The sequence below is a fragment of the Diadema antillarum genome, unplaced genomic scaffold (genome assembly GCF_040938485.1).
Source record: "Diadema antillarum isolate AM-2024a unplaced genomic scaffold, OU_Dant_1.0 seq00001836_RagTag, whole genome shotgun sequence".
NCBI classification, from domain to species: domain Eukaryota; kingdom Metazoa; phylum Echinodermata; class Echinoidea; order Diadematoida; family Diadematidae; genus Diadema; species Diadema antillarum.
In genome coordinates, this window is record NW_027272509.1 from 513,923 (window position 1) to 535,800 (window position 21,878).

General features: G+C 38.2%; 1 protein-coding gene across 1 annotated transcript; it reads left to right on the forward strand.

The window, feature by feature from the left end:
- Positions 1-269: 269 nt before the first annotated feature.
- Positions 270-21,372, forward strand: LOC139712656 (uncharacterized). The gene is made up of 8 exons (XM_071624464.1): positions 270-442; positions 7,806-7,969; positions 9,263-9,365; positions 10,676-10,748; positions 14,090-14,311; positions 15,677-15,804; positions 18,862-18,985; positions 20,339-21,372. The coding sequence occupies exons 1-8, from the start codon at positions 335-337 to the stop codon at positions 20,491-20,493; spliced, it is 1,077 nt and encodes a 358-aa protein (XP_071480565.1). The 5' UTR covers positions 270-334; the 3' UTR covers positions 20,494-21,372.
- The last annotated feature ends 506 nt before the right edge of the window (positions 21,373-21,878 follow it).

The following is a 21,878-nucleotide window of genomic DNA, read 5'->3' on the forward strand; positions in this document are numbered from 1 at the left end:
TACATATATATATATATATATATATATATATATATATATATATACACACAACACAGTCTCTATGATAGGACCAATGTATACTAATTTCATTTTTGAATTCAAGAACAATTATTGACAGTAACACTGTTAGCCTTGAACAAAGCTAACTTGATGCTGAAGCACGTCTATCAGAGTAGACAGAATCGAGTTGTTCTGCTTGCCTTTGCCCAGTTGCCCTTGGCATTCAGTTCCGCGTTCGGAAAACACAAAGTTGCACTTTTATGAATTCGAGTTAAATCTCTCTGTGGTGGTTGCACTCTTTATCGCGACCTCTCGATCGACGTAACAAACGAACATGGGCTCGAAGGCATCCAAACATTCCAACAACTTGTCCAATATGCCAAAAGATGAAGTGCCGTCGACTGCTGAAGGGCGATGCTGTCAGAAAGAGTCTGTTCAAAATGTGAGTACAAATTCAAATACTAACTTTCTGACGACTAGACTGAAGCGTTGTAGGCCTATTTATATAGATTCATAGTCTAGAGAAAAATTTGCATTGGAAGTGACCCGTATAGATATGCACTCACTTTAAACTTATGTTGCTTATTTCGCAGTCTTCCACTTTGTTAGCTTGAAGAATAATAAAAAGTATAGATGTTTAGTTTTAACCTAGAAATTTAGTCAAAAATTACAAAATCTCTCACACATTGATGAAATAATGGAGAGTTAAACGTCTGTTGACTGGTTGGTGGACGAAGTGCAGACTTTTAATTGAATTGCAGCAGTATACTAAGATATATCGGTTGTTACAATTCGACAGATCGCTTGATTCCTATCATTGCATCATTATAACAAAATCTTATGCGTTATGTGAAATAATAATAATCATATTGTTCTTGTGTTGAAAGACTTCCTTATGTCCCCGTAATTTTGCCATACCACTTTACACTACAGTGTATATGTATACCCAACCCCTGTTTGCCTAGTCACGGATGCACGCACTCGTTAGGGGTCTTCGGCAAGAAAAAAAAAAAAAACAGGGGGACGTTAAAGAAGTCTTGCCCTTGTGTAATAGATCACGAATGTTCGTCACCGCCACTCAAGCACATAAATCGTGTGTGCGGTTTTTTGAATACAGTAATTATCACTATTCTTGCCGGTAAGGAAATGGACTAATATCAAGCGACTGGCAAAGCTTTTTACAGGCGAGATTACAAGCGTCTTGACAGTGGGTGCCACAAAAGTTTGCCACAACGGGAAAATACAGAGAATGTGGGAACTATCGAATGTATTCTCGTGGTATAGGATAAAAGTCCTTATAGAAACTGTAGTCTTAGTTCGCGAAGTAACACGACACTATTTCTTTTTCCTCTAATATATCAGGAGCACAAGCACAGGGCGCACATATCAGGCTGATATACACATCATGTCTACTTCATTTGTACCATTTGAGCAGTCAAAAAAAAAATCAGATTTGGTCAGTTATAGTGTGTCTGAATTCTATACTTTCAAAATGCATTCTCTCCAGCGCCAGATAATTTTAGTATAGTGATCACTTTTCCACGACTACAGAAATGTTAATCAGTATAAAAAGCAAGAACAAAAAACGAATTAATTATTTTAATTGTCAATGGGCTCTAATTACATGTAGTGCTTCATGCTTTTTTCCCCAAAAAGTTTATGAGGAAGCTGTGTTCTTATTTTCCTGTTTTTCCCACTGAAGTGAGGAGTCAAACTGGCGGAAGTCACATTTTCCCTTTCCTGTTCGTGTCGGCTAACCGAAACAGAATATCAATTTAAAGGTATTATTTACCATTGGGAGCAGTAATTAAAGAAAAAAAAATGAGTTACAAATCACATTTGATGCCTATGTGTAGTTTAGTTGTTTCAAAGAGCATGTACCATGTAAAAATGTTGCAGTAAAGTCTAAAATATTGAGAGATATCACTTTTTTTTTTCAAAGTAAGCCATATCATAACTGTAGAAGGTTCAGTCTATGAACAGGTTTATTTTAACTATTGTTCACATTTTGTATATTCAGCAAGTCTTAACAATGATTATACTGATTGGCAGTATTTTTACATTGGTTTGTTTCTATCACATTCTCACGTTTTACAATTATTTTTGAGGACTATAAAGCTGGGTTTTGTTTCATCTGCTAATGGTAAATAATGCCTTTAAATGGATCGTATAGTTTTGGTTGAGACCTAATTACAGGTTTCTAACGTTTTTGGTGAGATAATGAGAAAATCCTTATGAAATATGAAAGAGCATGTAATTCCATGAGGAACTCAGCGTTTATTTGATGAAAATTGGTTTTGATGTATCCAAAACAGAGCGATTCTAATCAAGTGTGGGACCCACTTTTTATTACGATCACTTTGTTTACTTTGTTTTTGGATGTTTCAGTCATTACGAACCTAATTTTCATCAAATAAACTTTGGATTCCTCTTAAAATGGTATGCTCTGTACTATTTCATAAGTGTTTTCTAGGTATCTCGCAAAAAAGAGAGTTAAAAGCCCAATTCTCATCTCCATCGATATTTTACCATCCCTTTAAAGAATCACATGTTTCAAAGCGTGAAATCGAAAGCAGTACAGAAAAAAAAGGGGGGGGGGAAATGATTACCAGACGTTCTTGTTTGTTTGCTTGATCGCTTGTTCTAAATCCGGACATTGTCGGAAGATGGAAAAGGGAATTAAAGCCTAATATGATATTGTGTGGATTCAGTGCGCATGCAAAATTATCAGAACACATCAGCTGAATTTTTAGAAGTTTTCATTTTCATTTTCTGTCGTGAACAATCAACATTATTGATCCCTGTTTTCCCAAAGGCAGAAAAATTACATTACCCTTAACAAAGTGTATATGTGGGGAACAGAAAGAAGGAATATGTACTTTTCATAGAAATGTAATTTTTTGTGGAAATCTCCTATTATATTATTCTTTAGAGCCTACTAATTGTTACCCTCCTACGGGAAAATGAATTGTTGCACTTTTGTCATCCAGTGATGACGGCATTTGGATTTCGACAAAGCTTTTAAAGATCACAACTTTTGAACGAATTGCCAGATTTTTCCGTGTATAGTATGTGTTACATCAATATTTCTGCATTCATTGAATATCAGTGTATATGATATTCAGGTGCATAGCTTCTTTTTAATAACATTAAGTATGATGACTTCGCATATTGGCTGTAGTAAAGAACGAATACACTCTCCTTCAGCACGCTTGGGTGTTGCTACTCACCTCACTGTTATGACTGAGAAAAACACTATATACGGTTTAACGGTTCACTCGATAACAATTCTTTGTGATACAGCTGTGAGTACAAAGGTTTGTCTCCTGTCGTACAAAGTTAGCCTTTCTGATAGACTCAAATGTTTTTATTACCACTGTATATGGTCATGAGAGAGACTGAGAGGGAGAGAGAGGATCAAAGCCAACGGGAGAGTCTTGGTTCTTGCAGGTAGCTACTGCATGGTGACCATTAGCAAAAGATTTACAGCGAAGTGTATGATGCCACTATCACATACACATGTAGATACAAGTTTTGAACTATACTGAAAGGCGCCAATTTAGCAATGACAGTCTGACGGAAAATCATTTATGTGAAGAAACTGATATGCAATGGAACCAACTGTTATATCAAGTCACAACGTCGCGTAATTTCTGCTCTTTCGCATGTTGCTCATAATTTTACTCAATTGCCCCTTTGTCCCATCATATGTGGAAGGTAGATATTAATTTTGTGGTGGAATATAGCCTACATAGGCAGGCGAGCACGTATATTGCATGAGCAGATTATAGCATGAGGGACGAGCGCCACGTTTACATAATATAGGTTTTCCCGGCCAATTTCGCACTTGTGTCAGTCCAATTCCTAATTGCTGCATTCAATTTAGCAAAATTTAGCGTAGATGACATGTTCGGTAGTTCAATTTTATGATCTCTTCATTCAAATTCATTTTGGAGCATTCAAATTACCTTTAGCGTCATTCTAATTAACACTTTTTCAATTGAAATTCGTAAAACTAGCACCATTTCGTTATTCGTTCATTCAATTTAGAATGATATAGTCACGTGATCACGGACATGCCGCACTCGTTCATTCAAATTCATTTTTGGGCATCCAATTTAACATCTTTTGCAGTCAATTTAGCACGCATGTTTATGCTTTGGTTCTTTCTTTCTTTCTTTTTTGTCAACACAGTTACTGTTTTGCAAGCGTCATTACATTTCATATTTTCGTACTTATTTGAAAGATTTTGGCAACAGGTTTTTTTTTTCTTCAATGTGCTTAGTGATTCTTCCAGTCCGAAGATTTAGTGCATCATGTGGCCACAACTTATCTGGCCGTTGAGTGCTTTATTCCGAGTGTGTCGGCCAGTTCTAGGAAGTCAAGGTTATGATCATCAAATGTTTCTATAATTCTTTTTCTGTCTTCTTGAGAAATACGTCTGTATCTAATTTGTGCTGTCATGACTGTAAGAAGATGAAGTTAGTATTGGTACATGTAGGCCTAAAATGACATGTATGAAAGAAAAGGGGCGTTACAGAACAACAAACCCGAGTTATGTATGGTAAAAAGTATGATACTTTTACTGCTTAACAGTGCGTGGATGAAACAAAAAGTCACATAGAAATACGCGTTTAAATGTTATCACCTTTTCAAAAGAGAAATAACATGACGTTAATTTGAATGAACATGTTAGGAATTTGACTGCCCATACGCGAAATTGAATGACTGAAATACCCCTTTCGGCCACTGTTGGCGAATTTGAATGACTGAAGAGCACGTGCCAATTTGAATGCTCGTTTTACGAATTCGAATGGCACATGTGCAAATTTCATTGATCGAAATGCTAAATTGAACGACCAACTTGCAATTTTGAATGACAGAATGTGCAGTGACGAGGATTTTCGCTAAATTGAATGAACCTTTTATCAAATGGACTGACAAAAGTGCGAAATTGGCCGGGAAAACCTATATTATCAGGGCAATTACCCCCGAGGGCAATTACCTCGGCTATACTACTGTACTAGTTAGCGAAAAGATTAGAATAAAGATTAGGGTTAAGGATGGGTTTAGGGTTAGAGTTTGGGTTAGAGTTAGGGTTAGGTTCAGGACTAGGATTAGTATCAGGATTAGGGTCTGGGTCAGGGTCAGAGTCAGGGGAAGTGTCTGGGGTAATTGCCCAGAGGGTAACTGCCCTAGACCCCCACGTCAGGGCAGACGTCCACTAGGGAAGGAAGGGTTGCAGAAGCAAATTCTGGCATTTCGGCAACCTGTCCGCGTCAGACGCAGAAAAAAAAGTGCGAATCGGCTTGTCCTGGGGACATTCCTAGGAATGTCAGCGGACTGACTGCGGACATTCCTGGGAGTGTCCTAGGAATCACTCCGGAAGAGCGCGAAATACTTCGGAATATGCCAATCGTAGCCGGGCAGCGCGGAAACATCTAGGTTACACCAGGAATGAACGGGGACAATCAGGATGTCTTCCGGACAACATAAGTTAGACATGCGGACAATACCAGGAAAATGGAAAGGTATACATTTTACGCTGACTTTGAATTTTCCTCATTTGACTGCTAGCCGTCGTGGAGGTCACACCAGCCGAAATCCGCTTTGCCCTTTTGCTTCAAATACCAGCTGTGAGAGATGCTGAGATAGCACTTACAGCTCACAGGTCAGTGAGGCATAACGGACCTGATACATGGAATGCTTTACCCGACTCCCTACAAACACGAACAACTCTGTCTTCTTTGAAAGCTAGTTTAAAGTAATATCATTTAACTCAATATATTCAGTAAAATAGAGTATTATAATTGGTATGAGTTTGTTTATGTTTTGGTCTGAACATATTAGTATTATCATACTGATATACTAAATAGTAATCATATTCAACAAATTGACCCCAACAAAAACATTCAATTCGATCACCTATTGCACTCGCACAGCACTCGCATCTTCTTTTCCCTCAAAAACATACTATTGTAATGTAGAAACGTTTGTGTTGCTCCTTTGCCATTTGGTTATGTTTGGCTTAAATTTGTCACATTGATGTAATTAATGTTTTATTTGATTTGATTTGAGAAGCAAAACAAATACGAACGAACAAACGAGCATTGGTCCTGGTCCCTCTAGGATGGCCGTTATCAAACAAGTTAAATAATTTTCAAGCTTATAGCAGAGTAGGTCTTACTTTTAACATAAGTATATAAGCCCTATGCCTATTCATATATTATATAAAAAAATGTCCTAGTTCTATTGTTGTGGTATTGGAGTTGAGCGGTCACATTTAATGCGAACTAAGCAATGCACTATCATGTATAGATGTAATGACAACTATAAAAAATACCTTAAATGAAAATGACTTCTGAAAAGAACGCAAACCCCCCCCCCCCCAAAGGTTACTCGTAACGGAGAGTGCTGCTTCTACTTTTTCCTAGTAACGGTTGGCAAAATGACCTAGTTCCATTTTTGTGGTGTTTGATTTGGGCGGTCACATTTAAAGCGAACTAAACGATGCACTATCATGTATAGATGTAATGGCAACTATTAAAAATACCTTAAATGAAAATAACTTCTGAAAAGACCGCAAAACACCCCCAAAGTTTACTCGTAGTGGAGAGTACTGCTTCTTCTTCTTTCCTAGTTACAGTTGGCAAAATATCCACTGCCTTCTGCTTTACTTTGTTCATTTGGGACTGGAAAATGCTGATATTTATCATCTCCTAATCAGTGGAAGAGAGGTTTGGTTGTGGGGCTTGCATGGGGACCTCGCCTCCCTTACTGGTCTTTTTGCGTTTCATTGACATAATGTGCATTGATCTATTTTTTCAACTTTCAAAATCATTTCGCTCATGGAACGTGTTGACTTTTTCATGTCTTGATCACAAAATGTAGATCCGTATCGGCTCCACGCTGTCCTAAAACATTATGGTGTCTTCCACTTTCATTCGCGAAGCTTTCCCACACCGCGGGATTCTTTCAAGAGCGTTTGCGGAAGGAGCGGAAGGGTTCCGGACAGGCGGGATGTCCTGAGGACATCGTCAGGACAAGTTGCCGAAGGTGTCAGGAAGTTTATTTCCGCGTCCAGATTTTGGTCTCGATCAAAATTTCGACGCGGAAACTTTTTCTCTCTCCCGAAGGTGCGGAAACGCCCGTACATGTTTAGGACAGTAAGCGGACACTTTCAGGAACGTGCAGACAGGTTGCCGAACGAGTGCGGAACACCAAATTTGCTTTCCGGTTCTTGTCCGCGCCCTTTAGTGGACGCCTGGGAACCGTTTCATGAAACTTTTTGTCAGTGATTTACACTGAGAACTGTTAAAAGCTACTGAAATCCTTGCGTCTGATTGGCTAATAGCAAATTTGTCGGTGAAAACCTCCGACGAACTCGTTGATGAAACATACCCCCCCCCCCCCCCGGTCTCAATAAGAAAGGCTGTTATGGTCGAGCTGCTCACATCCAGTGGAGAGGATAGAATATTGTATAGGGGTTAATACTAACGGGGGGCAATGATTTAAAAACTTCCCGGATCCAAGATACTTATCTGACCACTGGGTCGGCCGCCATATTGAATTTGGCTGCCCTAAGCAAGCACATTTAAAGATCCCTACCTTAGATTCTTATTGACCAATGGAACCTATATTTTTGTACACATGGGCCTTTGGCACACCGTTGGTTGCGTATTCACAGCTCGGCGTAGTCGGTAACCAACAGTGCTGCGTAACTTTATGCAGACATGATGTAAAATTTGAAAGCCCTTTTGCACACTCTAAATACTAGACTTGATTTCACACTCTATAATATGCAGAACGCCCCTGTACCAGCCGTGAGAAAAAGTCGCCTTTATGTGCAATACGAAGAGGGAAACCGCCATGTCTTTGCTGATTTCGGGGCCACACTTCTAACCGACAGCGAAGCCCACCGCTTGGTTAACGTAGACCCCTCGGGATTGGCCTATAGCATTGGTCTGCGGTGAGTCTGAAACGCATTCCACTCACGATTTTGATATTGCACCCTTTATGTGCAAGTGGGACAATGTCCTTTCCCATTTCATCACTACCTGGTTGTAAGGCATGATTACCGGTATTGTCCGTATGTTTGTATACACCTCTCATACATAGACAAATCAAAAGTTAATCTGAAAAGAAAGAGTAAAATTGTACAACTATAACAATGTAAAAAAAAGGAAACAGTATAAACATGCAGTCAATCTGAATATGAAAATGGTGAGTTGATATCATCGGCTCACAGCTTGGCTACTACAGTGCGTATCAAAAAAGAGGGGGATCCAAATTTGGAGGGGTACTGTTCATAATTTCCAGGTACTGAGGAGCGCAATATTGGTCAATGTTGGTATAAGAAAGGGGAACTCTTCCTCTGTCTATTGACTCCCAATTATGTTAACAAATGTCATGAATGAATCAGCACATGAACTTTAAAGACAACAATGACAAATTACACTTTTTCCGAGTTTGATTGCTGTCGTGAAAGAGTATTATATCTTCCCGAATGACATGAATGAGTGAGATCTGTCAATGAAAGTGGTCAAATTAACAGGCCAGCCTTCACGACTGCAGGATTTGGTTGATTTCTCCCTTTTTTGTGACCTTTCATTATCCATATCCTTCAACCTGGCTACGTTGTCGATAATGTGGTCATTCCCATTATCAATTTTTCTGTCTTCATATTCAAGTCATGGTCTGTCGCTGGGAGTTGTAAGTGTTGAATATGAACAAAGAGAAATGTGTGGGTTTGCCTTTGTAGGAGTGACCAAGTTAATGGACAATTGGCCATGTTAAAGATTATGGACCCTAACATGTTAGAAAGAACCCTTAAACACATACCTGCAGTGATGTAATGTAGCTGGCCTATTTGGCCACTTTCATTAACAGATCTCATCCATTCAGTAAGACATTCATTGCTCCTTCATGATGACACTCACACTATTTGAAAAAGTACAATTTTTCATTGTTGTCTTTTAAGTTCATGTGCTCACTCATGTATGACATTTGTCAACATAACTATAAATCAATGGAAATAAGAAGAATTCCACTATTGTGGAGTTATTCACTATGCATTTCACGTGATAACTCGAATATTCTTATTCTCTATTTTGACACACAAAAAAAAATCACTGCTCCTCATGGCGAAGAGTATTCGGGACACTAACTAATCATAATGAATGTCGTAAATCGTCATTCACATGAATTGCTCATCTAATTTCATGTACAGATCATAGAACTTCCTTTTTGTTTTAATTTTCAGAGAAAATTATGAAATCCTAGACATGAATGGAGTGAATGTCCAAGACGTAAACCACGACGCCCTGGTTAACACCATCCGGGATATCGGGAACAGAGTGGCGTTTGTGAGTTGTAACTTCTCAGATATCATGTTCACGATCATTCTCAACGAACTTCGTAGAATAAGAACGCTGTCAAGCTATGATAATTATGCCCATACGCGGCATAATTTCAAACCAGCGCAATAATTTGCGAAAAAGAACAATGCACTATAAGGGGCAAAAGGACCTACACTGACCCTTAACAAGAATAGCAACAAAATCACTAGATTTTGGCACATTCCAGTTTGCCATCTTCAACTGGATTTTAATAATCTTTTTCATGAGTGAAGGCTTGTCGAAACTCGACAGTTCTAGTCGGGTGTTGTGGCAATGAAAATACTAGATCCACGGTCCTCCCCTGGTTTCCGTGCAAAACTCACACAGATCAGTGGCCTTCAGTCGAAGGTGTATTATCAACTACATATAATGTTTTTTGCCTTGATGAAATAAAGAAATTGAAACTGAATGTCCTTATCATGTGAGATGCACAGAGAAAAAAAATGCCGAAGACAGGACAGACACGAAGTGAAAACTCTTTGTGGCTAGATGGTCGAATTTGACCTTGACATTGGCACTAAATGGTGCTACAATCCAACAGGTAAATAGTTATTAAGAGCAAGATGTTAATCAATCAAGAGATGGAAGGCCACGCATGGCATGATGCTTTTCCTCTTCCCCTTTCCTCCCACCTCTCCTCCGCGTCACCATTTCCTCCTGCAAATTCAAGAGATTTTCGAGGTGTCTTCTTGCAGCGTATACCACTTTTTTCGACACTCTCCATTAAGATATAAAATGACCTTGATTTCAGTCTTTCTTGAGTCCATTAGATACCAGCGTGTCACCATATCTTGTTAACATCGACAGTGCTATTGCTTCCGCTACTGCGCTGCTGCTGCACGCTGCTGCTTATTTTACTTCCAAGTGAATACTATGACAACTATGGTAAAAATAATGAAAAGACAACGTGATATTGATAATGTTAATAATGAATAGTATAACAATGATTATGATGGGTACAATGTTGATTGAATAGTAAATATGGTTAAGATGATAATGATATAAACAATAATGATATTTGTTATTGTTTTTGCTATAATGAATGTTATTATCACTTTTATTTTTTATTATCATTATAATAATTATGATGCGTCATCTTTCTTGCAAAAGTATTCCGATTCAAAGAATTCTGATGAATCCAAGGAATAAAAGTAGATAAATATGATGATTTGTTACGTGTACGTGCAAATACAACATGTTATCATCTATATTGTGTAAAATTAACAGCATTACAAAGAATGCTGACTTCTAAACAACTATACGGAATGTGTGTACAGATTGTGGCTGCGGTGAAAGCTGAGGAAAACATCATTGAAAAGGGATACGTGTACTTTCGGCTTGGGGCTGGAGGTAAGAAGTTGAGAATGCTACATGTATCCGGATCTTTGGTAGTTGTCAGTGGTCGTGGCGTAGTGCAGAACGTTTAAGGACAAGTTCACCTCCACATGCACACAAGCGCGCCGGAACATTTTTGTTGTTGTTGTTGTTGTTGTTGTGTTGTTGTTTTTTTTGGGGGGGGGGGAGGGAGGGGGAGATCCTCGACGGGGCACAATATAGCCCTTTTTACACTTGTGTTTCTTAACCCCGGACTTTCTCTGAACCCAGGAGTATCGTTAGTCCCGTACCAATTTTTTCAGCTTTTTACACTCGCCAATTAGTCCCGTACTATCTCTTGTCCGGGGCTAAGGAGAAAACTGACCTTTTACACTCGTATTTCTTAGCCCCGGACTTTCCAAACCACATGAATATTCATGATTACGCTGTGTACTATACACGTACACGCACGCACCGGCAGCACTTGATTACCTCGTTTCTGATTGGTCAGTGAGGGTCGAACTTCGTCTCCGTCGCTTAGCCCAGGATTATTTTTTCGTTCTGTTTACACTCACTTGCTTGGCACCGCAATTGCGGTGCTAACCCTGCTATTTTGCAGGGCTAAGCCCCCCCCCCCCCTTTAGCCCCACTGTTGGTACGGGACTAAGCAAAAATTTACAAGTGTAAAAGGCCCTTATGTGACGGTGTGAAATCCTCGGCGAGGTAGCGAAGCGACAGAGCGGGGGTACCACGGAATCAGTAGGGACTGTTTGTAAAAACAGAGTACAAAAGTCGCGTTTATAGAATATTTGAAAGCAAATTTATAGGAACCCCCCTCCCACAGTAGGGACTTTTTTTTTTGTAAAAACAGAGTACAAAAGTCTCGTTTATAGAGCATTAAAAAGCAAAGGTCTAGGAGGTTAAACATAGTGAAAAAAAATAGTATGAAGGGCTATGATTATGGGTTATTATGGGAAGGGTTACATTTTATATCATGTGAGGGGTGAGATCCTCGGCGAGGGAGCGAAGCGACCAAGCAGGGGAAGGGTGTGTGTGGGGGGGCCTCCCCCCCCCCCCCCCCCCACGGTAGGGACTTTTTGTAAAAACGGAGTACAAAAGTCGCGTTTGTAGAGTATTTAAAAGCAAATTTCTAGGGAATTAAACATAGCAAAAAAAAAAAAAACAAACAAACGTGAAGGACTACGATTATAACATACGGGGTACATTATGTGACGATGTGAGATCCTCGAGGGAGCGAAGCAACTAGCGGGGGAGGGTGTGGGAGGGGGTATCACGGTAGGGACTTTTTGTAAAAACAGAGTGTAAAAGTCGCGTTTATTATTCAAATGTCTAGGGAATTAAACGTAGTAAAATAAACATTCAATAAACTCCGAAGGACTATCATCATAACTTCTGACAACTATTCATTTTGCTATATGTATACGGGCAGAGCGAGCGAGCCACCTTCACTTTGCCATTCGACTTAAATGTCTTGATCGCATTGTTCGAGCAATAAAAGTGTTCTTATAATGTTAAATGGCATAGAAAAAAAGTAAAATGTAAGATTTACTAAAGGTATGTTTCAGGGGGCACACTCGAGGAGGCGAGGCCACCAGCTATTCACTGAATTTACTCATAAGTAAATATTAATGTATAGATATTATAATGTATATCAGCAATGATTATGATTTATTATGAATTGACAACTTTTAGACAAGAAAAGTGCATTTATTGTTCATTTTGGTCTTTAAACAATTAACTAATTATTTGTTACAGGGGGCACTCGTCCCCCCCCCCAAAAAAAAAAATAATGGAGGGGGTGGGGGTGGATGGGGGGGGGGGTAAGTGCCTTCCCTGCCTTCCCTGCCCCTCCCCCCCCCCCCCCGCTTCCGGCGCCCTTGTATGCAAACGTCGATTGATTGATTGCAGCAATATTAGTCGGACATATTATCCTTGAAAGTTTGAGGATAATCGGACATTTCGTTCAAAAGTTATGAATTTTTGAAGTTTCAGTGCTGCCATGGATGGACAATATATTATGTTCAGAACGATATGAAGATAAGAGCACATGACTTGCGTCTTTCCGAAGGCAGGGGAATGATATTGCCCCTATGATACGTCAGTACCAAGTCCAATGCTTACGTAAAAAAAAAAAAAAAAATTATCATTATTTCCCTTTATCGTTCTATTCGTGTGACATCACAAGGCACTGTAGAAATCTCCTCGTCCAGCAGTGACTGCACAAAAATGTAAGATAAAAAAAAAACATTTAACTTTTGAACATTGAAGGTTTCACTGATTATAATCATGCTCCACTGATTTTGCTGCATGCAGTTAATCACACGTTTTGGAGGCTGTCCTTTAAGCAGTGCATCGCCTTTAACGTGGAATGTGTTCAAGACAGGTCGAAAGGTGTTCCAAAGTCCGAGTATTGCCTTGTACTTTCACCCTCGACGATAATGTGAAAATAAGCCTGTTTGTATTTGCAAATCAGGTCAGATCATTGGTGTCAAAAACTAGCGGAGATCGGATAGACAAGTAATGACAAAAGCAAGAGAAGTGTAAAATAATATAGCCTGACGAGTTATAATGAGCATAATCGGATATTTCGGTTCTTTTGATGATGACGACAATGATGATTATGATGATGATGATAATAATGAAGATGATAATCATAATAACAATAATAGAATGACTTATTGTATTATTTATACAATGCCTAGTATATAAATCCACCTTATGAAATGCTCAAGGCGGGTACATTGTTAAGATTTTGTGTTATTAATGTGGGAATGTTTGAAATAATGACTATGTCGGAAAATGAAAGAAAATCAAAACAGGATATGTCCATGTTTGTTTGTTATCTATTGTATGTTTTTTGCTTCTTTCTCAAGAAATTGGGAATTCGAGGGTAATTTAAAGAACAGGAAGGATTTATTGATTTTTATTTTCATTTTTATGTTTTATTTTTTTGTTTTTTTTTCTATTCATTTATTTATTTTTTTTTATTTTTTTAAATCTTATTTCTTATTTTATTTTATTTCTATTTTTTTTCTATTTTTTTTCTTGGGGGGGGGGGGGGGGGACTTGGACGGGTGAATATTCCAGCTTCCGGTCACTGTAATTATATAGTAATGATGTATTCACAGACATTGTTCGGCTGGGGTTTCCTACGGGATAAAATCACAGTCCACACAGACATGAGTAATATACGTGTCTATGATCTACGTAGGCCTTATGTATTGCACAAATTGACTTTGAACTTTTCTTCACGTAATATTCACGCTGCTTTCCCTTTGTATGTAGTAATTACTATAACATGTATGTTTTTGTTGCTGTTTATTTGTTCGTCCTTTTTGTTCACTGGTCGTTCTCAGAAAACAATATTCCAATGGTGGAATTCCACCTGAAAACGTTGACCATCGTCGATGACAAGGAATTCGTCATCGACATCCCTCTGCTACCGGATGGAGAAGGTGTCACGACGATCACCAAGTATGAACTGACTGGATCCTTCGACATCGAGCTCGAGTTGGAGACTCCGACGGGAATGAATTTGGTCATCTTTCAAACCGAAGCAAAGTTTATGTCACAGACCTGTAAGTTGAGTTATCATTTTCCCTTAGTCAGATGTTAGTATACTTTGAGGAAATCAAAACCAAGGTAATGTAAGTGGTTTAGTGAGAGCAGCAATAACAAGTAAGAACGTATTGTTTGAAAAATGCGGAAAATGGGATAATCTATTCTAGATTATGAATCTTTAAAGTTTCGGTGCCGTCGGTCGGCACAACAATGTAAAGAAAGTACGAAGAAAATTGAGCATTGTTATTTTCACTTTCAGGAGGCTGGGAGGGGAATATTACTCTTTGAAAGGGACTGTATAGGCCTACAGTACTGGTTGTTGTTCATTTTTAGAGTTGTTCATTTTCCATCTGTGAAGATGGCTGGATAGCCCATATTCAGCTACACTAAGCTGGTCTTCCATGGGGTCCAGTTGGATGTGGGGTGGGACCACTTCACCGGGTTAGACACCCTGCTCTTTGCGATGAATGAATGAAGCGGGATCTTTTACGTGCAGGAGCTGTGACTCTCTCATACACGGTACCTCCATTTTATGTCCTATCCGAGGGACAGAGTGTTTTGCCTCTTGCTAGAGGGGACGGTATGTTTACACACAACATTGCTCAGTCCAGACTCGGGTTCGAACCCGGGCCGCGTGATCGTGAGGCAGACGCGCTAGGATTCAGGTTTATAACATTCCTAAGTGAGACAATGAGAGACCTCTTATGAAATATGAAAGAGCATGTAATTTTAAGAAGGATTCAACGTTTATTTGATGAAAATTGGCTTGTTTTCAAATCACTGAGATATCCACTAAAAATGATAATAATGAAGGGCGATAGGCGACGCCTTTTATTAGGATCTCTTTGTTTCACGTTGTTTTTGGATATATCAGCCCTTTCAAAACCGATTTTCATCAAATCAACATTTGATACCCCTTAGAATTGCATGCTCTTCGACATCTCATGGAGTGGTTTCTGAATATCTCGCAAAACGATAAAAGCTAAATCCTCATCTCGACCAGAACTGTACAGTCCCGTTAACATAAGCGAGATATGCAATAAAGTACTTTTCTGTGGAATTTTCCTCATAAAATGTTCTTTATAGCTGCTGTCCTATCATGACGTCATGGACTGTAGTAGTTTTCTTATCTAGCAACGGTGGCACCGAAACCTTAACCAATAATGCATAACTTTTTGATCGATTTGCAGATTTCCCCCGACCCTTTCACTGAATGATGTGTTCTGCTGATGTTTAGCCTGCTTTAACTCAATCCACATTCATATTGGGTTTTGATACTTAAAAGTGCTAATGTCGCACACCCTTCTAGACATTATCAGTCCCCTCCCGTTGAAAACTTGCGTATTTATCCTTTTTTCTATTGATTTTCCTACTGAAAACAGCTCGACTTTGTATGTACAAGTACAACCCGTCGACCCCCGAACAAGCCACCGTTATCGCCATAGCAACAGTGTCATCATCTGCGCAACTCTGCATTGATGGCATCAGTCCAGCGCCAGTCAGTGTGACGGTACGAACAATAGATTCAAACCATTTTTGCTTTCGAATTCACCCTTTATTTGTCCTAGTCATGTCGTAAACTGAACGTGTGCAAATTTGGGTAATGATAGGCAATGAGCAATACGAGACAATATAGTGCAGCTCGAAACAAAATAACGATATGATTTACATATAGAGAGCACACACTTGGCGTTCAACATGGCATGTATGACATGCGCATATAAGATACCCAATGCCTATAGAATATAGTCTTACTGTCGTTATGCCTACTATGGTTCAAGATTCAAGATTCAAATTTATTTTCACTTCCATCAAATAAACAAAGTGATTATAATAAATTACGTATGTACAGGATATTTGTAATACTTGCAGAATGTGATTTGACAAAGTACATTATGAAAATGAGAAGCAGATGAAAAAAAATGCAATTATATCTTTGTTAATATATACATAAAGCGTACAAGTCAACTAAGGATGAGGATGGAAGTGGAGGGTCCCACTAAGAAGCAGAGCTTGTACGATATGGGACCCTCAGAAAATACACAAGACAGCAATATAAAACAAAATAAAACGAACCGATGTCAACTGACATCAAGATAATTGGGAAGGGAAAAGAAACAAAAGGAAAAAAAAAAGAAAAAAAAGGAAAAAAAAGGGGGGAACTACAGCTCGTGCCATTGTGGACGCAAGCAATCTGGATTGCATAATGCAAAATAAGTGATGAAATACAACCTGGATTGAATATAGCGCAAAAAAAAAAATATATATATATATACATAATTATATTGGTAAAAATGCAGGAGAAAGAGAGAATAGACACATCGATACATGCAGAACACTGACAGGAACATAATTATAAGGAGGACTTATGTAAAAATGATACTAATAATAAATTAATAATAATTTTTTAATATAGGTTTTCCCGGCCAATTTCGCACTTTTGTCAGTCCATTTGATGAAAGGTTCATTCAATTTAGAGAAAATCCTCGTCACTGCACATTCTGTCATTCAAAATTGCAAGTTGGTCGTTCAATTTAGCATTTCGATCAATGAGATTTGCACATGTGCCATTCGAATTCGTAAAACGAGCATTCAAATTGGCACGTGCTCTTCAGTCATTCAAATTCGCAAACACTGGCCGAAAGGGGTATTTCAGTCATTCAATTTCGCGTATGGGCAGTCAAATTCCTAACATGTTCATTCAAATTAACGTCATGTTATTTCTGTTTTGAAAAGGTGATAACATTTAAACGCGTATTTCATTGTGACTTTTTGTTTCATCCACGCACTGTTAAGCAGTAAAAGTATCATATTTTTTACCATATCATAACTCGAGTTTGTTGTTCTGTAACGCCCATTTTCTTTCATACATGTCACTTTAGGCCTACATGTACCAATACTCCAGATTATCTTCATCTTCTTACAGTCATGACAGCACAAATTAGATACAGACGTATTTCTCAAGAAGACATTAAGAATTATAGAAACATTTGATGATCATAACCTTGACTTCCCAGAACTGTCCGAAACACTCGGAATAAAGCGCTCAACGGCCAGATAAGTTGTGGCCACAATGATGCACTATATCTTCGGACTGGAAGAATCACCAAGCACATTGAAGAAAAAAAAAACTGTTGCCAAAATCTCTAAAATAAGTACGAAAATATGAAATGTAATGACGCTTACAAAACAATAACTATGTTGACAAAAAACAGAAATAATGAAAGAACCAAAGCATAAACATGCGTGCTAAATTGACTGCAAAAGATGTTAAATTGGATGCCCAAAAATGAATTTGAATGAACGAGTGCGGCATGTCCGTGATCACGTGACTATCATTCTAAATTGAATGAACGAATAACGAAATGGTGCTTGTTTTACGAATTTCAATTGAAAAAGTATTAATTAGAATAAGGCTAAAGGTAATTTGAATGCTCCAAAATGAATTTGAATGAAGAGATCATAAAATTGAACTACCGAACATGTCTTCTACGCTAAATTTTGCTAAATTGAATGCAGCAAGTAGGAATTGGACTGACAAAAGTGCGAAATTGGCCGGGAAAACCTATATTCCAAGAAAATAATGATGACTTGACTTAGATGATAAAACGAAACTAACTCGGTTGGATGTTGTAAGATTTCAATAAAAATAATTTCAATTTATTCTTGAAGGCGTTCAGAGATTGAGCTGTTGTAATAATTTTATTGTTGTAAAGTGAATTCCAATACTTTGGCCCATAGTAGATGAATGCGTTTTGAGTCAACAAAGTTCTCAGAAATGGCAAATGGAAGTTATTTGATCGCCTTGTTGGATAATTGTGAACGGATTGATTTCTTTGAAACATTGTTTCGAATGTATTTGGAAGATTATTTTTGTTATAAAATGGTGAAATGATGCGGGAGATAAAAAATAGTTATTACTGAAATTCATTTAATTCCTTAGTCTTAGAAGGAAATCTACTTAAAAACAAAGAGCCTATATAGAATAACAAGATCTTTCAGGATAGAGAGAAATAACCGATTGATAGAGAAAAAAAAAACCTTGGCACAAAGTTAAAACATTGGAGGTCAGTACAAACGAAGTATATAAACACGCATAGGCTATACAAATAAATAATGTACGCACATATTCACTACCGTAGCCGATACACTAATATTATTATACAGTAGTTGAAGTTTATCAAGTTGGACGCATAAATCAACACAGTGGGGGATTTAATGTTTCAGATGTTTTTACCTGCATCGCGTGGCAAGTGCATACCATGCCAATCAGCCGAGTTCGACATGCACTCACATCAACTCGCAACACATATACCACATGTTCGCGCACGATACATTAATCTAAAAAAAAAATCGAGTTAAAATATTCCCTCTTAAAGGAGTGAATACAAGAAAGAGTGAATTTAGAGGGAAATTGGAGTGAATTTTGAGTGAAAATGTTCATTTTCACTCCTTTTGGAGTAACCTCAAGGATCACTCCAAGATTTTGGAGTGATCCCCGAGGTCACTCTAAAACGAGTGAAAATGAACATTGCATAATATATTTCTACGTATGTTTCCACCCCAGAGCTTCCCCGATTTCATGAAAACAACTGGTTCATCTCGCCCATCGAAAACTCCAAACAACAAAATGTTTCGATGGTTAGTCGACACGCATGATCAACAGTGGATAACATCACTATTGAATCAGGGTAAGTTGTGTGTCTAGTATTTGGAGTCGAGCTGTCCTTTACACCCGTAATCGTTAATTTGAATTCATCAACTGTTACTAATAAAGCAGGGTTATCAATAACCGAATTGTATATAGGGATGAGTTATGGCGAGTTGTGGCGGGTGTTGCCTGAATCAGACACTAACGGTAACTGGCGTAAAACTTTTCATGTAACTCGAGATAGTAATTTGTGACAATTAGACGCGACTCGGTGTAACTCTTCTTGAAATCACGAACAAAGGGATATTAGCCCTCAATTTTTGATCAAATTCCAAACTTCAATCTCCTTGCAACTTGCCGCAGTTCGTGATAAACTTGTAATAGAGTCGCATTATTCGTAACAAAATCGAGATGAACTCTATAACTCGCAATAACACGCCACCTTCAATTCTATCCGAGGAGGCCATCTGAGTTTCCACGAGTGGAGCTAGGCCTACTTAAGCACTAGATTGTGTTGCGAGTCATGTTAAGTACTCCGCTCGTGGAAACTCCTTTGGCACTCCGATATATTTGGAGGAGGCGTCTTTTTACAAATTGTATATAATTCGTCTCGAGTTTGTTAATGCAGGGTGTAGTAGGCATAATGCGAGTGTTCTACGAGTAGCATTAGTTGCGGCGAGTTTCAACGAGTTGGTACAATTTTAGAACATGTTCAAAAAATGAGGACCTGTTACGACGAGTTACGCCAAGCAGAGTCAAGTTGTCGCGAGTTATCCAAGAGTTTTACGCAATTTATCTCTAGTGTCTCATTCAAGCAACTCGACACAACTCGCCATAACTCGCCACTGAATCATTGGACTTTGTGTTTGGTTGTAACCGCGCTTTGCAACAGTAATGACAATTCTTAAATTTCTCCCATATTTCAGACATCTTGATACCAAATTATCTCGTCTGCCATCAATTATTTAATCACCATCCCTATAGACAGTACGTATTTAGATACTCTCTTGTACGAGAAACAATAGCTGTGGTTTATTCACATAGAAGTCTCAGGCATACTACAAGCATCCCTCAATGATGACCCTGTCTTTCACATTACTTGATATCAAAGATGATATTCCCTAGATCTGTCGGTATTACAAATTATTGTATATCAATATGTCAGCATTAGATTTTTTTTTACAGGATTGATTATATATCATAATACTTGTATGTTTTTCTTAACTTATAATTTCAATTTGCCAAGCAGTTGTACAGATATATATGGCCTATATATTTCAAAATGTTTGTATGTATTTCATGAAGTCTTAAGTTGACATTGGCAAACAATACATCACCATTCTTTACATTTTTTTTTTCTGTGTGTGTCTTTGTGTGTATGTTTTCATATTAGGTGTGTACCTGGGCGGCGACTCGGGGAATGATATGCTAGCGATATTGAGTAACGAGAATTCCTTCCTGAAAGTGAACGAGCAAGACGACTGTACCGACAGGTGTACGATTAAACAATCCACCGATTGCAATGAAGCCACGCCCTCTCAAAATTGATCGCGATTGATCGAGTCCAACAGTCACGATCTATATACCATTAACCAACCTACCAATTACAATGGAACCACGCCCTCTCAAGATTGATCGCGATTCGAGTCCAATAGACACGCCGTAGGATTAATCAATCCACCGACTAAAATGAATCCACGCCCTCTCAAGATTGATCGCGATTGATCGAGTCCCACATATGTAATCTATCGTTTGGCCGACAGTAGAGTCTTAGCTCAACGGAGCCAGTCTCAAGTGAGCTATTGCGATCATTTTTTTTTAATCGTATGGTGTCTGCTGTGTTGTATCTTATGCGTAAAATTGTAAATTTCCAGCTTATTCTTCAGAAACTTGTAACAAATTTTCACCAAACTTCGTAGATAGCACTCCTATGATATTAGAATCTCCCTTTGTTCAAATGGGCCCGAGAGCCGTTGGACACAGATGTTGTTCCGGGGAAACGTACACACACATACACGCACGCACATGCACACACATACACACACACAAACCAAGAGGCAAGCCACATCTCACTTGTCAGAAATTGACGCGACGGAGTTCATCGTTGTGGGTTTTACTTTTTATATGTTGACAATAAAGTATCACTTGCACAGGGTATATAAATACACAGTACCATAATTTCGTGAGTACCATGCTTGAGATATGTGGATATTGATGAAGCCAACGCAAACTTCAGTTCTAAAATCTGGATGAATTAGGTCTTCATTTCATGCTTGCTTAATTCCTCAACGGTTAGGTAAGATGTATCAATGTAGAACTATATGATAAAAATAATAAATTGACATCATTCATATTGGCAGTAATGCATATTGGTAGTAATGCATATCTCTTTGATAATCATGGAGAAAATATCAGACTCGGCTGTTGTTGTTTTTACGGAAGAAGATTTCAATAAGATTTTAGTAAATGCAGGAAAAATAAGTTCATGCTTAATTATCAACGAAATGATTATCCGTCGCATAGTCGAAAATATTTCATAAATTCTTGATTCAATCTGTGTTATGTTTTGTTGTGAAAATGAAAATAAATGAATTGATTTGACTCTGAATGAGGAAATTCACCTCCAAAATATATAAAGCTCCAAAAGAAAGAAAAAAAATCCCTACAGAACGTTCCGAAAATGACAAAAATTGGATAAGAAATAAAGGTATGACAGTTTGAAATATTACATTTTTTAGGAAAACATTTCTGGACTTGTACATAATATGCGAGTATGCAATTAATGAGGGAGTTAACGATGTCATGCCCTCGTTTTATTTCCCTTTATATGAAATTCGCATTAAAAATGTAATTTTTACGAGTAAAAACACATTTCCATACCACGTATATATGTATATATCAGAGGTAACGTTTGTTCTTTCTTATGTTGGATG